This window comes from Carcharhinus amblyrhynchos, chromosome 12 (assembly GCF_965287045.1).
Source record: "Carcharhinus amblyrhynchos chromosome 12, sCarAmb.v2.hapA, whole genome shotgun sequence".
Lineage (NCBI taxonomy): Eukaryota > Metazoa > Chordata > Chondrichthyes > Carcharhiniformes > Carcharhinidae > Carcharhinus > Carcharhinus amblyrhynchos.
In genome coordinates, this window is record NC_137335.1 from 18,305,147 (window position 1) to 18,320,921 (window position 15,775).

Genomic DNA, 15,775 nt, shown 5'->3' on the forward strand with positions numbered 1-15,775 from the left:
GTTTCCAGTGCTGTTCATAATTTTAATGATCAAATCTCTTCAAATTCTATGCCTATCAATTAATTCAAGCCCTAAGGCTCAAGGTCTATCTAAATATCTTACTTAAATGAAGGGCCATTCTTGTTGTTCACCTCTAATCAGAATGTACTTTTAGAGGTGGGTGCAGGGCAGTAAAACTATATCCAATACCTCAAATGAGGCTGCATCAGAACTTCATGGAACCCTATTGAGACTTGTACCAAAGGAAGCACAATCACAGGTAGGGTTGCCAGCTGTGATTAAACGTATTTGTGGAGGTTTCATCACAAAACCTGCCCCAGTGCTCCAGTCATTAGTCAACCAACACACTGATCCTTGCAATGCACTGTCTTCCTACACCGCTGGAAAAACAACCAGTTGGATGATGCTCAACTGTCAGCCCAGCTGCCTTTTTTCCTCCGTTTTCAATAATTCAGTATCCAGTAGAAATGTTCAAAAGAAAAATTTTTTAAATGTTTTTAACGTCCCAAGAAGTTTTCTCCAAGATTGCATACAGCAGTATAACAATAGCACCCTTGTCAATGTATGTGTTGGAACTAAAGGATGCTGGAATCTGAAACCAAAAGAGAAAACGCTGGCAAATCTCAGCAGGTCTGGCAGCATGTTAAATTGGCCCTTAGTGTCAGGTGAATTAGCAGGGTAAGTGTGTGGTGTTAAGGGGATAAGGCCTCAGTGGGATTGTTAGTGGTGCAAGCTCGATGGGCCGAATGGCCACCTGTACTGTAGATAGACGTGCTTGTTTTCTCTCTCTTTATAAATCTTTACCATGCACAGCATACCCATCACTGCCGTCCAAATCTGCCTTCCACCTGGGCTCTTCTGTTTGCCCTCTTCTTTACAACTTTTCATTGAAAACTGACGTTGACATTCACTGTCTTAATTTTTCTGCTCCCTGTCATTCTCTCTGAATTTACAGCACTTGATTCTCTCAGTTCTAACACTTACATTGACAAGGGTGCTGTTGTTTGGCAAGCCGCAGAGGACAGCTCTGACATGGCCTCCTCCTTCCCACTGAATCACAAGCTCACCATCAAATATCAGATCATTTCCAAGATTATCACTGATCTTATCTCCTCTGGAGATCTTCCCTACACAGCTTCCAACCTCTCAGTCCCCCAACCATGATTTCCAAGATCCTCAAACAGGATTATCTTGGTAAACTCATTGTTTCATATTACTCCTGGCCCATAGAATTGGTTTCTCTCTATCTGGACTATTTATTTTCCCTTTGTTTAATCTCTGCCCATCTACATCTGAGATCTCAGACAAAGTGTCACCAGTTTGAAACATTAACTTTGATTTTATTGCCACACATACTGCCAGAGTATTTCTGCTTTTTTGGGACTAATCCTGATGTTGGAGTACCAGCCTAGATTAAATGGATTCAAGTGTCTAAAATGGGACTTGAACCCACAACCTTTTAACTCAGGATACGTGAGAGTATTACTGAGTTACGGTAGACGCTTGCTTCACACCTGAATCACGTGGAGTTGCTGGCATTGGACTGAAGTAGGCACAGTAGGAAGTCTCACAACACCAGGGTTAAAGTCCAACAGGTTTATTTGGAATCACGAGCTTTCGGAGTGCTGCTCCTTCATCAGGTAAAATCAATCACGTGATGAAGGAGTGGTGCTCCAAAAAATCATGATTTCAAATAAACCTGTTGGACTTTAACCCTGGTGTTGAGAGACTTCTTCCTGTTCATACAGGAATGCAGGGGTTTGTGAGGAAGACTAGTGTCCCACCAGGAAATACTGATGTCATGCCCGGAAGTGGGAGGGCTAAGTTGGATTTTGAGTGATACCAAAAGGAGATTTAACAGAAATGGGCTCTGTTACTCTACTGAAATTATATCCCCAGGAATTGTGGGCTTGTAATTACATTAGTTGCATCCACATCCAGGCATTCCCCAAACAGCAACTAGGGCTGCATTGTTAAACAGTAAAACAAAACACAAGCTTTAAAAAATTCCCAATTTCTGCATGGTCATTCTTTTTAATGAGCAATGTAAAACAAATGTGCTGCAGTCTTATAAATCTAGATGTCTGGAACATCTTAATGATTAGAAATACAATCCTGCAATGTGCCACCAACAGTCTTATAGAGACAGACTGGAGAACTCAATTTTAATCATTTGGGGAATGCAGTTAGTGATCTTTCCTAAACAGGCAATAATTTATACACTGACAATAAGTTACAAGTCCGTCCATCTTCAGTACAGATATTCTGGTAGATAGATAAAGCACATTCAGATTGGATTTATAATGCAGCAACACACTGTACTGTGACTTACACCCATTCATACAACTGAAAAATGTTATTAGCAAGTTCACTTTTCATTCATTCTTCAAGTCACATGGCCAGCAGAACTGGAGGGACAAGATGTTTTACAACAGTTAAGAATTTTTCAACTTCATTTTAAAACCAATTAGCAACTAGGAGACAAGCCATAGCGTCCGAATAGAAAATGGCCATCAGTTCTGACGACCATCTTCACCAGCAATAGCTGCCACCGCTTGCAAACGTTAAAACATCAAACTCTGAGGAACACGAAATGACAGCAGCTGTTAATCTGTACGTCTTTATCGATCTGAGGTAGCCTGAATGCTGCAATCAAAACAGCAGTACATAGAAACAAACTTTGGTGAGAAAATTCCATTTAGTCCATCAAATTGGCACGGAATGATAGAAATTCGGTCTCACCCAACACCCACTGATCCCCATTTTAGGGAACGTGAAATCGTCCTGGAAGAAACAGTTTAGTATGATAGCATCTCAAAACTGTTTAAAGACACCTACTGGCTATGAATAATCCATCTTCGCTGACTGTCTATTTCACATATTCACAATCATGTGGCTTTGGGTGAGTGGGAAAATGAGGTAAAGTTTTTTTTAAAATCTCTAAACCCTGAAACTATACTGTAAAGTGGAGAAAAGTACTGGAGGGCTAACAGATAGGTTATCTACCAATATCTGCCCATAAACATCGTAGTCACCATCTGGAACGCAAATCATTAATTCTAGCTTTCCCCCGCGGTCCAGTTCCTGCTGTTTTCCCTAAATTAAAAAAAATGTGAAGTGTGGCCCACATGTATCATCACAAACTGAATTAAATCCAATGCTCAATTTAACTGAGCCTTCAACCCGTCACATTATTAAGCAGAAGAATTACTAAAACCACAAACACTGCAGTTCAGTGCTTAAACTGTCGGTAAATTCTAAAGTCCATAATATTCATTATGTCACATTACGTAAATTCACCAAAGTGGATTATATGATTGCTAGACTTTCAAAAGTGGGTATAATTATAGGCTTAGTGCAATGTATTAATTCTATTAATTTTTAATAACTTATCTAACTTCAGAGCGATGAACTGGTCGATAACTAACAGAACAATAAATCCTTCCTCACTGTCAGGTTTAACAATCCTTCAAGGAAGCCTATTGATCTTTGAAGGACAAACAAGAAAAATTAAATTTTGAACATTCATGTTTAAGATCTTCAAAGCAAGGCAACACTTCCAAATGTGTTTTGTTTAAATGTCAGTTGGCAGAATGCTCTAAATTAGCTTTTGTAGAATGACCTTCAGCAGAAATCTCTTCAATCCACACCAGGAGGTTAAACCTCATTGAGATTCAGCCGGCTGAGGAAAGGCGAGTAGTAGGAACCAAGGTACAGGTAGCCATCATGCTCAACTGCCTCACTAACAGCAGGCACTACTACTCCATGAGGATCATGGAAGCTTCTCCTGACTGATCCATCCTCATTCAGCTCCAGTACAAGACCATACTTGGGGACAAACTTCATGGTCATTTCCTGGCTTAACAGCTAAAAAAGAACAAAGACCATTAGGCGAAATTTTATAATCACAGTTAAGCATTTTACAAAAGAGAAAAAAATAGAAGATAATTGCCTTTCCTCCTATAAAGGGATTTCATGTAAATTAAATTGTGTTGTAGGTAAGGCCAGTGAATAAATTAGATACGTTAACATGGGACAGTACAAAAATAGAAATACAAATTGAAAGTTTATTAATTGTTGTCACAAGTGGGCTGACATTAACACTGCAATTAAATTACTACGAAAATCCCCTAGTCGCTACACTCCACAGCCTGTTCGGGTACACGGAGGACAATGGCCAATGCACCGAACCAGCATGTCTTTCAGACAGAGGAAACTGGAGCATCCAGAGGAAATCCACGCATATACGGGGAGAACATGCAGACTTCACTCAGACAATGACACAAGGCAAGAATCGAACCCAGACCCCTGGCACTGAGGCAGCAGTGCTAACCACTGTGCTGCCAAGAGCCAATTTTAGAACGCAAACATTTTCCTACCAATCCATCGCTGTGAAAATCAAACAGTATCTTTAAGGTGAGCCTCTGGATCAAGGATCTGCATGGGTTTCCTCCAGGTTATCCAGTTTCTTCCCACAATCCAAAGGTGTGTCTGTAAGATGGATTGGCCATGCTAAATTGCCCCTTAGTGTTAAGGAAAATAGCTAGAGTAAACGCATGGGGTTATGGGGACAAGGCCTTGGTGGGATTGTGGTCAGTGCAGACTCGATGGATTGAATGGCCTCCTTCTGTACTGTGAGTCTAAGAATAGGTTTATCCAAATCCTCCTCAAATCGTGACAATTACTGCCTCTATACATCTTTGGCTGGTTCTAGCTTTGATCAATTCTGTGTTCTGAGTTAGCTACCCACTGGGGCTGCATTAGGAATATTCAATCTCAAACACTGAGGCTGTAAATATGCATTACATATATGCAAGTTTATTTTCTTTCTTATAAGAACATAAGAACATAAGAAATAGGAGCAGGAGTAGGCCATCTAGCCCTTCGAGCCTGCCCCGCCATTCAATAAGATCATGGCTGATCTGTCGTGGCTCAGTTCCACTTTCCCGCCCTCTCCCCATAACCCTTAATCCCCTCTCTTATCAAAAACCCATCAAACCGCGTCTTAAAAATATTTAGCGAGGTAGCCTCCACCACTTCAACGGGCAGAGAATTCCAGAGATTCACCACCCTTTGAGTGAAGAAGTTCCTCCTCAACTCCGTTCTAAACCGCCTCCCCTTTATCTTGAGGCTGTGCCCCCTAGTCCTACTGTCTTTTTTGAGCGGGAAGACTCTCTCCACCTCTATCCTATCCATCCCATTCATCATCTTATACGTCTCAATGAGATCTCCCCTCATTCTTCTTAACTCTAACGAGTACAAGCCCAGTTTATTCAGCCTCTCCTCATAGCTCAATCCCCTCAACTCCGGTATCAGCCTAGTAAACCTCCTCTGCACTCCCTCCAGGGCTAAAATATCCTTTATAGCTCTGCATCATTGCAAGAGGTACATTTTATCCCATTCTGACAACTGGTCACCAACCTGAAACTAGTTCTCAAGTTGCCCTCCACAGATGCCGCAAGACCTGCTCTCCATTTTCAGCATTTGCTGTTTCTATTATAGTTAAACATTTATTAATGGGAAAAGGTTTTCTGAAAGAAAAAGTTACATTTACAACCAAACACTTCCAAAAAAGCTGACATCAAAGATTATTTTTCACAATTAGCATGTGCTCTAAAAATTTAGACTTTTGGTAGCCAGAAACAGGATCCAATGGAACTAAATATTTTGAATAAAGTTCCCAGGATTTGGTGTTCAAACAGTAACATGATATTAGAATTAGGAGAGAAGCGTAAGGTTTATCCAGGATCATTTCAGGCAAAAAGGAAACACAAAAGTGTGGAAGCAAAGTGAGGGCAGTGGAAGGTGCAAAAAGAAACTGACTGTATTTGGATAAGAGCGATGATGGGCCTGAAGGACAGCACACATATCGACCAATATTTCATCGCATGGAGATGGTACCAATCCACCTGTTTAACTAAAAGGGGATCAGTGGAACCTGGAGGTGTTAATGCACTGCTTTGAAGAATATTCATACCTCAGAAGGTCACACATTAAAGACAATTAATAGAAGACTTCATGATCAAAAGGAAAGCAGTGATCACTATGCAATGAATTTACAATAAATGCCTAATTCTTGAGAATACAAATCCTTTTTCAATTTTATTTACAGCTGGTGTTATATAATTGATATAATGAATGATCAAGGCATTTTACCAAGACAGCCACGATGAGAATCTATTTCAAAAAATGCTAAAACTAAAGTAAACTTTCCTCCAGACACCCATCAAAAGATTGACACCAATTTAAAATATGAGAATTTCAGAAGCTTAAACCTTTGCAACAACCCAATAACCATGACCTACACATTAAACACTTGGATCTGAAAGAGCAAATGTTAAATTGAAATCTGTCCCTGTGAAGGTTAAACACTCAGACAAAAAAATCAATCACAAATTGAATTTTAGAAAATAAGGGCAGGTGACAGAAGTGTTAGTGGGACCAGTGACTATAATTCTATTGGTTTTGAGATAGCTATGGAGAATGATAGGTCTGGCCCAAAAGTTAAAATTCTAAACTGGGGCAAGATCAATTTTGATGGTATCAGGCAGGAACTTCCAAAAATTAATTGGGGGAGACTGTAGAAAGGCAAAGGGACGTCTGGTAAGTGGCACACTTTCAAAAGTGTGTTAACCAGGGTTCAGGGTAAACACATTCCTCTTAGAGTGAAGGGCAAGGCTGGCAGAAGGAGGGAACCCTGAATGACTCAGGATATTGAGGCCCTGGTCCAGAAGAAAAAAAGACACATAACATGCATAGGCAGCTGGGATCAAGTGAATCCCTTAAAGAGTATAGGGAGTGTAGGAGTAGTTAAGAGACAAATCAGGGGGGCAAGAAGGAGACACAAGATTGTTTTGGCAGATAAGGCAAGGGAGAATCCAAAGAGCTTCTACAAATACGTAAAGGGCAAAAGAGTAGCAAGAGAGAGAGCAGGGCCTCTTTAAGGATCAACAAGGTCATCTATGTGCAGATCCACAAGAGATGGGTGAGATCCTAAATGAACATTTCTCATTAGTGTTTACTGTTGAGAAAAGCATGGATATTAGGGAACTTGGCAAAATAGTGATATCTTGAGGAGTGTACATATTACAAAGGAGACACCTGAAGTCTTCAAGCACATCAAGGTAGATAAATCCCCAGGACCTGATGAAGTGCAACCCAGGGCATTGTGGAAGGCTAGGGAGGAAATTGCTGGTCCCCTAGCAGAGATATTTGAATCATCAAGTCACAGGTGAGGTGCCTGAAGATTGGAGATTGGAGAGTGGCGAATGTTGTGCCTTTGTTTAAAAGGGGCTGCAGGGAAAAGCTTGTGAACTACAGGCCAGTGATGCTCACCCCTGGTGGGTAAATTGTTGGAAAGGATTTTGAGAGACAGGGTCTGCAGGCATTTAGAGATGCAAGGACTGATTAGGGACAGCCAACATGATTCTGTGAGTGGAAAATCGTGTCTCACAAATTTGATTGAGCTTTTTGAAGGGGTAGCCAAGAAGGTAGTGAGGGCAGTGCAGTTGATGTTGTCTATATGGACTTTAGCAAGGCTTTTGACAAGGTGCTGCATGGTAGGTTGTTGCATAAGGTTAAATCTCACAGGGTCCAGGGTGAGGTATCTAAATTGATACAAAATTGGCACAAAATTGGCTTCTTGACAGAAGCCAGAGGGTGATTGTAGAGAATGGTTTTTTAAACTGGAGGCCTGTGACCAGCGGTGTGCCTCCAGGATCAGTGGCCTCCTGGGTCCACTGTTATTTGTCATTTATTTGGGTGAGAATATAGAAGGCATGGTTAGTAAGTTTGCAGACAACACCAAGATTGGTGGCATAGTGGACAGCAAAGAAAGTTATCTCCAATTGCAAAGGTATCTTGATCAATTGGGCCAGTGGGCTGACAAGTGGCGGATGGAGTTTAATTTAGACAAAAGGCGATGCATTTTGGTAGATTGAACCAGGGCAGGACTTACTCAGTTAACGGTAGAGCACTGGGGAGAGTTACAGAACAAAGATCTAGGGATACATGTTCATAGCTCCTTGAAAGTGGAGTCACAGTTGGACAGAGTGGTGAAGAAGGCATTCAGCATGCTTGGTTTCACCTGTCAGAACACTGAATACAGGAGTTGGAATGTCTTGTTGAAGTTGTACAAGACATTGGTAAGGCCACACTTGAAATAGTGTGTGCCATTCTGGTCACCCTATTATGGAAAGGATATTATTAAACTAGAAAGAGTGTGCAGAAAAGGTTTACTAGTACAATACCGGGACTTGATAGTTTGAGTTATAAGGAGAGGTTGGATAGACCGGGACTATTTTCTTTGGAGCACAGAAGGCTGAGAGGTGATCTTATAAAGGTCTATAAAATAATGAGGGGCATAGATCAGCTATATAGTCAATATCTTTTCCCAAAGGCAGGGGAGTCTAAAACTAGAGGGCATAGGTTTAAGGCGAGAGGGGAGAGATACAAAAATGTCCAGAGGGGCAATTTTTTTCACACAGAGGGCAGTGAGCATCTGGAACAAGCTGCCAAAGGTAGTAGTACAGGCGGGTACAATTTTGTCTTTTTACAAGTATTTAGATAGTTACGTGGGTACGATGGGTGTACAGGGATATGGGCCAAATTCGGGCAATTGGTATTAGCTTAGGGGTTTTGAAAAAATAAGGGTAGCATGGACAAGTTGGGTTAAATGGCCTGTTTCCATGCTGTAAACCTCTACGACTAATTAGATACGAGTATAGAAGTCATCAAAAAGAATTTAAAAACACTTAAAATAAACAGAAAACCGTATAACACAATGGACTCTGAATATCAAGTGTTCTTTAAAAATGTTAACCAGAGTCCTTCCATGTGGCCTCTCAGTTGCTATCTACAATTTACCCCATCCTAGCAACAGCTTACTAATATGAACTTAAATCAATAGTTGTCAGGGGAAAAAAAAGTTAGGAATACTATTCAACCTAAAGGCTAACAAGTCCTCAGGACGAAATAGCCTGCATCCCGGAGTATAAAGAAGTGGCTATAAGTGGATAAAAGATTTGTATGTTAACAGGCAGCAGAAAAAGGGATAGATGGGTCTTTTTCAGATTGGCAAGCTATAACAATGCCACAGGGATTAGTGTTGGGTCCTCCCCTTTTTACTCTTTATAGCACTGACTTGAGATGAAGGGGCTTAGTGCATGATAGAGAGATTTTTAGATAACACCAAGATAGGTAAGAAAGTAAGATGGCAAGAGAAAGTAGAGTCTGGAAAGGGAGAAAGATGTTAAGTGACTGAGCAGAAATTTGGCAGATGGAGTATAATATGGGAAAATGTGAACTGATCCACTTTGATAGGAAGGACAAAAAAGCAGCATACTACTGAAATATAAAGGGATTGCAGAATTTGCTGGTGCAGAAGGATCTGAGTACCCTCAGATGTGAAACACAAAGTTATTATACAGATGCAGCAAGTGATTAGGAAGGAATGTTAACATTTATTGCAAGACGAGTGGAATATAAAAGAAGGGAAGTTTTACTGTAGCTGTACAGGACCTTGATGAGGCCACATCTGAAATACGGGGTACTGTTCTAGTTCCTTTACTTGAAAATATATAATTACTTTAAAAACAGTTCAGACAATGTTCACTCAACTCATATCTGGGATGAAGGGTTATTTTATGAAGAAACATTGAACAGGTAGGGCATTGGAGTTTAGGAAAATTAGAGGTGATCTTATTGAAACCGATAAAATTTTGAGGGGACTTGAAAGGATGGATGTCTGGAGGATCTTTCCTCTTCTGAGGGAGACTAAATCTAAGGGACATAGTTTAAGAATAAGATCAAGATGAGGATAATTTTATTTCCTTTAGAGGGTCATTGGTCTGTGAAATCATCTTCAGTAGAAAGTAGTTGAAGCTGGATCCTTAAATTTATTAAAGGCTGAAGAAGATAAAAGTTTGATTGATAAGGGAGTCAAGGGTTATGGATGCTCGGGGCAGGACAGACAGGAAAGCGGGCTATAACCTTACTGAACGGCAGCAGAGCAGGCTTGAGATCCACACAGCCTATTCTTGCTCCAATGTCTTATGTTCAATGTAGTTAGGTATCCCAAGGAACTGCACAGAAGCATTATAGAGCAAAACCTGACACCGAGCCATTTAAGGTACTAGTACAGATAACAAGAAGCTGAGGCAAGTAGACTTTACTGGGTTAAATCTAAATACCGCAGATGCCATAAATCTGAAATACAAATACAAAATACAAGAAAAACCTAGCAGGTCTGGCAATATAGCCATTTCAGAGGCTTGTGCACGTAGAGGAAGTTGGAAAATTAGGGATAAGCAAAGCCATGGCCATTGGAAACAGGGAAAAAGAATTTTAAAATCTGAATCAAACATCTGGTGCATTTTAATAAAAGCAAAATACTACAGATGATGAAAATCTGAATGAAAAACAAAGTGCTGCAAACACTCAGCAGGTCTGGCAGCATTCATGCTGAGAGAAACAGTTAACATTTTGAGTCCAATATGTCTCTTCAGTCATACAAGATTTGGTTCATGTCAGGATATGGACACCAGAGTATTGGAAAACCTCAATTTATGTAAGGTGACAGGTTAATATCTGCTGGAAACCAATTCAAGAATCAATTCTCACAGGAATTGCTGGATCACCATGGAATTAAACATCCCCAATTTAAGTTGCAATCCAGGTGACAGATTTCAAATAGGGAAAAGACAGCTCCTTGAAGCATTATTAGAAATTTATTGAAAATCATGTTGATCTGTTGCCAATTTAAAATCAGGCCTATTGTTAAAATAAACTTGTATTCCCCATTGCTGAACTGAACAGCAAGCTGCTCCTAATTAAGGCATCATAAACTTAATCTCAAATTAGAGACGATTCTTTAACAATGACAAAAATCTAAAAGCTTCCAGCAGCCCATTTGCAACAGTTTTGTTACTAATTAGGAACACATTTGTTTCTCTATTCCTCAAAGAAATTTTCCAGGAAGAGCTTACAAAAATCAAGTACAGTATCTAGTATTTTTAAAAAATTAAATTCAATCCTACCCTATTTAGTTTTAATCAAACTCTCAATCATCCACATCTACAGAACTGATTTGCTGTGTGCATCGAAAATTCACAATAATGTAGGACCACTAGACAGAGGCATAAACACAGGGGTGGCACCGCTGCCTCACAGTGCTAGGGACCCAAGTTCAATTCCTAGCTTGGTTTACTGTTTGTGCAGAGTCTGCATATTTTCCCCATGAATGCACCCCTCTGGATGCTCCGGTTTCCTCCTTCAGTCCAAAAGGCGCATCCGTTAGGTGCACTGGCCATGCTCAATTTTCCCTCAGTATATCCGAACTGCCATCAGAATGTGGCAACTAGAGGACTTTGACAGTAACTGCATTGCAGTGTTAACCTAAGTCTACTTGTGACACCAATAAATAAAATTTAAAAACTTGAAAAAAAATACATGCCACAACATTTGAATGACAATGCTCATAGTTGAGTGTGACTGCTTTGAACAGCCCATCTCTTCAGCTGAGTCAAAGTTCACAAAGGAAAGAAGCTTTGTTGGAAACTTGATCCGAAAATCAAAAACACATCAAACATGGGGTAACAATACTGAAGCTGAGGATTTTGTAACCATCAATTGGTGTTGGATCCAACACTGGAAATTTGATTAGCTTTTCCCTTTTTCAGAAAAAACAGAGGGAAGGAGAAAGACCAAGCTAACATTGGAAGATGCATAAATGCACGGCTAGATTCATTGCAATCCATCAAATAAGACTCATAGCCTAGTCAAGTTCTGGGTCAAGCAAGTTTTGGCATTTACATGATCTGTATATCCACAGATGTCCAAGCAGCTGAGGTTAGGGCAGGATCAAGGATATAATTGAAAAAGAGGCAAGGAGCTGATTGTTAAACAAAAAATGTCTGGAAAAGCTTGAAACAAGAGATCAGAAAAAACTGCTGCAGACAAATTCAGAAGTAGCCAAAATCCAATAACTACTAATGGCTAACCTCAGATTTGTTTAACAGACTTTACCAGTGTGGGGGCTGGGCGGGGGCTTGGAAACTTTAGTCACAAGCGAAAGCAGAATTCAACAGTAAAGTTATTCAGTTCTTCAATGAAGTGTGCAGGAGGACATGCCAGGAGTAGCATCTGGCATGCCTAAACATCAGGTGTCTACCTGGTAAAGCAACAACACAGAACTACCTATATAGCAAACAGCAAAAGCAATATGCAATAAAGCTAAGCAATTCCACAACCAACAGATCAGATTTAACGCCTGCAGTCCCATCACATCCAGTCATGAATGGTGGTGGACAATTAAACAATTCACTGGAGGACATGGCTCCATAAATATCCCCAACCTCAATGATGGGGAGCCAGCACAGCTGTGCAAAAGATAAAGCTAAAACATTCACAGCAACCTTCAGCTAGGAAGTGCTGAGTGGATGATCCATCTTGGCTTCTTCCAGGTCCCCAGCATCACAGATGTCAGCCTTCAGCCACTTTGATTAATTCCAAGTTATGAAAGCACTGGGCACTGCAAAGGCTATGGGTCCTGACATTATTCCGGCAATAGTATGAAGATTCGTGTTCCAGAACTTGCTGCATCCCTAGTCTAGCTGCTCCAGTACTGTTACAATGGTGGCATCTATCCGGCATTGTAGAAAATTGCCCAGGTAGTCTTGTCCATAAGAAGCAGAGAAAATTCAAACTGGCCAATTATCACCCCAAAAATCCACTCTTGATCATCAGCATTGTGATGGAAGAGATCATCAACAGTGCTATCAAGCAACACTCACTCAGCAATAATCTGCGCACTGACACCCAGGTTGGGTTCTGCCAGAATCGCTCAGCTCTTGAGCACATTACAGCTTTGGTCCAAACATGGACAAAAAAGCCAAATCCCAGAACTGAGGTGAGAGTGACTGCTCTTGATATCAAGGCAACATTTGATTCTGCATGGCATCAAAGAGCCCTAGCTAAACTGAAGCCAATGGGAATTGGGGAAAAAACCCTCCACTGGTTGGAATCATACCTGGTACAAAGATAAATTGTTGTGGCATTGGAGGTCAAAAATCTCAGTTTCAGGATATCACTGCAGGGAGTTCCTCAGGATACCGTTCAATGCCCAACCACCTTCAGCTGCTTCATCAATGACCTTCCTTCCATCATAAGATCCAAAACGAGGGTGTTCACTGATGATTGCACATTGTTTAGCACCATTCGCAACTGCAGATACTGAAACAGTCCATGTCCAAACACAGAAGACCTGAACAATATCCAGGCTTAAGCTGACAAGCAGACAGTAACATGCATGCCATATAAGTGCCAGGCAATGAGCATCTTCAACAAGATAGAATCTAACCATCACCCCATAACATTCAATGACATTATCATGGCTGAATCGCCAACTATCAACATTGACCAAGCTAAACTGGACAGGCAACATAAATACTGCAACTATAACAGCAAGTCAGAGGCTAGGAATCTAGTGGCAAGTAACTCACATTCTGATTCCTCGAAGGCTGCACACCATCTATGAGGCAAAGTAAGGAGTGTAATGAATACTCTCCTCTTGCCTGGAAGAGTATTGCTCCAACAACACACGCAGCTTGACACCATCCAGGACAAAACAACCCATTCGACTGACACCCAACCTGAAAACATGCACTTCCTCCATCTCCGACTCTCAGTGGTGGCAATACATACCATCTACAAGATCAAAGCTCCTTTGACAACCCACTACCTCTACACAAAGAAGGACAAGGCAGCAGGTGCATGGAAACACCACCTGGAAGAGTCTCTCAAGTTACACACTATCCTCACTTGGAAATACATTGCCATTCCTTCACTATCACTGGGTCAAATCCTGAAACTTCTTCCGAAACAGCATTGTGGGTGCACCTATACCAGATGGGCTGCAGCTATTCAAGAAGGGAACGTACCACCATCTTCTCAAGGGCAATTAGGGATGGGCAATAAATGTCTCTCCTAGTCAGAGATGCCCACATCTTCTGAATTGATTAAAAAGTGACGTGCAGCCATTCCAAAATGCACTAAACTGCTCCATAGTCTCAACCAATATCACAATGGTTTGGATTAACTACATTTCACAGAAAAGATCACCTGCAATTATCAAAACTACTCAGGATGACAGAATGATGATGCAGCATAGAATAACGACAATCTGATGATGCACAGGCAATTGAGACAGAGCACTAAAAAAAATGCTCTGGCATTTTAGAATATTATGGATCTCTCTTTACAAGACTGTCAAGGTGGGAACCAAAATTTCAAACTAGATCAGCTAAGATATCCCATAGCATTGCACTGATTTGAAAAACACACTTGAACAAAGTAGTAACATCTGGAAACCTTGGACCCTCATTTCTGATCTCTTGGTCCATTGCTGATGTGTAAGATAGAACAGTTAAATTGAAACATTTCCTACCTTGAAAATCAAATTCTTAAGCCAAGGCCTTGGAGCTAGGAAATCCATCATAGAAAAGCCGGGATTTGGACGGAGTACTGCCATGCCTACCCAATAGCCTCCTGAACTACTTGGTCGGATATTGTCAGGTAAACCAGGAAGATTGTCAAAGAATATATCATGCCCTCCTTTTCTTAATCCAGAGATGTGATACCTGGAAAGGATAGGGAATTTAAGTGACGAAGCAGTACCCCAGTTAACAGTACAGCCCACCTTGTATCAGTTACAGCTCAGTCAGTGGCACTATCACCTGAGTCAGTTCACGGATTTAGGCCAATCCTGAAACTTGTGCATCTAATCTAGGCTGATGCTCCAGTGCAATACCAAGAAAGTTCTGCACTGCCGGCGGTCCTGTCTTTCAAATACAATGATAAGCCAAGGTGCTGTGTGCTACCTTGGGTGGATGTAAAAGATCCCACACAGCATCATTTCAAAGAACAGGAAGATTATTTTCCTGCCAATATTCAAATCTCAAGCAACATTAATAAAACAAAGAGTACTTTGCTGTGCAAAAATGTTTGCTGCAGTTCTTACAACAGTGATTACATTTCAAATGTACTGAATTTTGATTAGCTGCAAAGTTTTGGGATACAATGAGGTTGTTAAAGGTGCTTTATAAACATCACTCCCTTGTTACTGGATCTCAGTCCTTTTTAAGGGCTCTTTTCATTTGATTAAATCATCAGTTAGGAGCAAATTACTGCAGATGCTGGAATCTGAAAGCAAAAGAGAAAATACTGTAAAATCTCAGCAGGTCTGGCAGCATTATTAAACCAATCTGTTGCCTTATGTCTACAGTCACTCTATTATTCCCCATTTGTAATTTAATATTAACTACCCATTAAATCAAACTAACAATTCTCTCTTACACAGATACATCCCTGCACTTGCTCCTGACACAAACAAATTTCAGCTCCTATTCAGGGATTAATGGCATTCACTGACTGTTCGGAGACCAGTTCAGTTATTTCCAATAATGGCCTGCAATCTGCAAAGAATTCCAACACCGTCTGTCACCCTAATCATTCTCAAAATCTGGAGGGCATTTATCTGTTCTAGGCTATAGTGAGATGCAACAGCTCACAATGTGCATATAGAGAACGATGACTGAGTCTATACACAAGAAAAAACTAACAAATCTTTCAGACAAGTCATTCTAATTCACTGCATCACTCCCACTCTAATGTTCTGCGCTCGACCTTCTATGCTGTTCCAATGACGCTCAACGTAAGCCAGGGAAACAGCAACTCATCTTTCTGTCTGACACTTCACGGCCAACCGAACTCAACTGGG

The 15,775-nt window shown here is 40.8% G+C and overlaps 1 protein-coding gene across 1 annotated transcript in view; it reads right to left on the minus strand.

The window, feature by feature from the left end:
- Positions 1 to 2,007: 2,007 nt before the first annotated feature.
- apmap (adipocyte plasma membrane associated protein) overlaps positions 2,008 to 15,775 on the minus strand; it is a 44,775-nt gene continuing 31,007 nt past the window's right edge. Inside the window, exons 8-9 of the mRNA XM_080200132.1 lie at positions 14,444 to 14,636; positions 2,008 to 3,867 (exon numbers count right to left, since the gene is read on the minus strand). Coding sequence (XP_080056258.1) covers positions 3,658 to 3,867; positions 14,444 to 14,636 — 403 coding nt within the window. The 3' untranslated portion in view covers positions 2,008 to 3,657. The remainder of the gene's footprint in view (positions 3,868 to 14,443; positions 14,637 to 15,775) is intronic.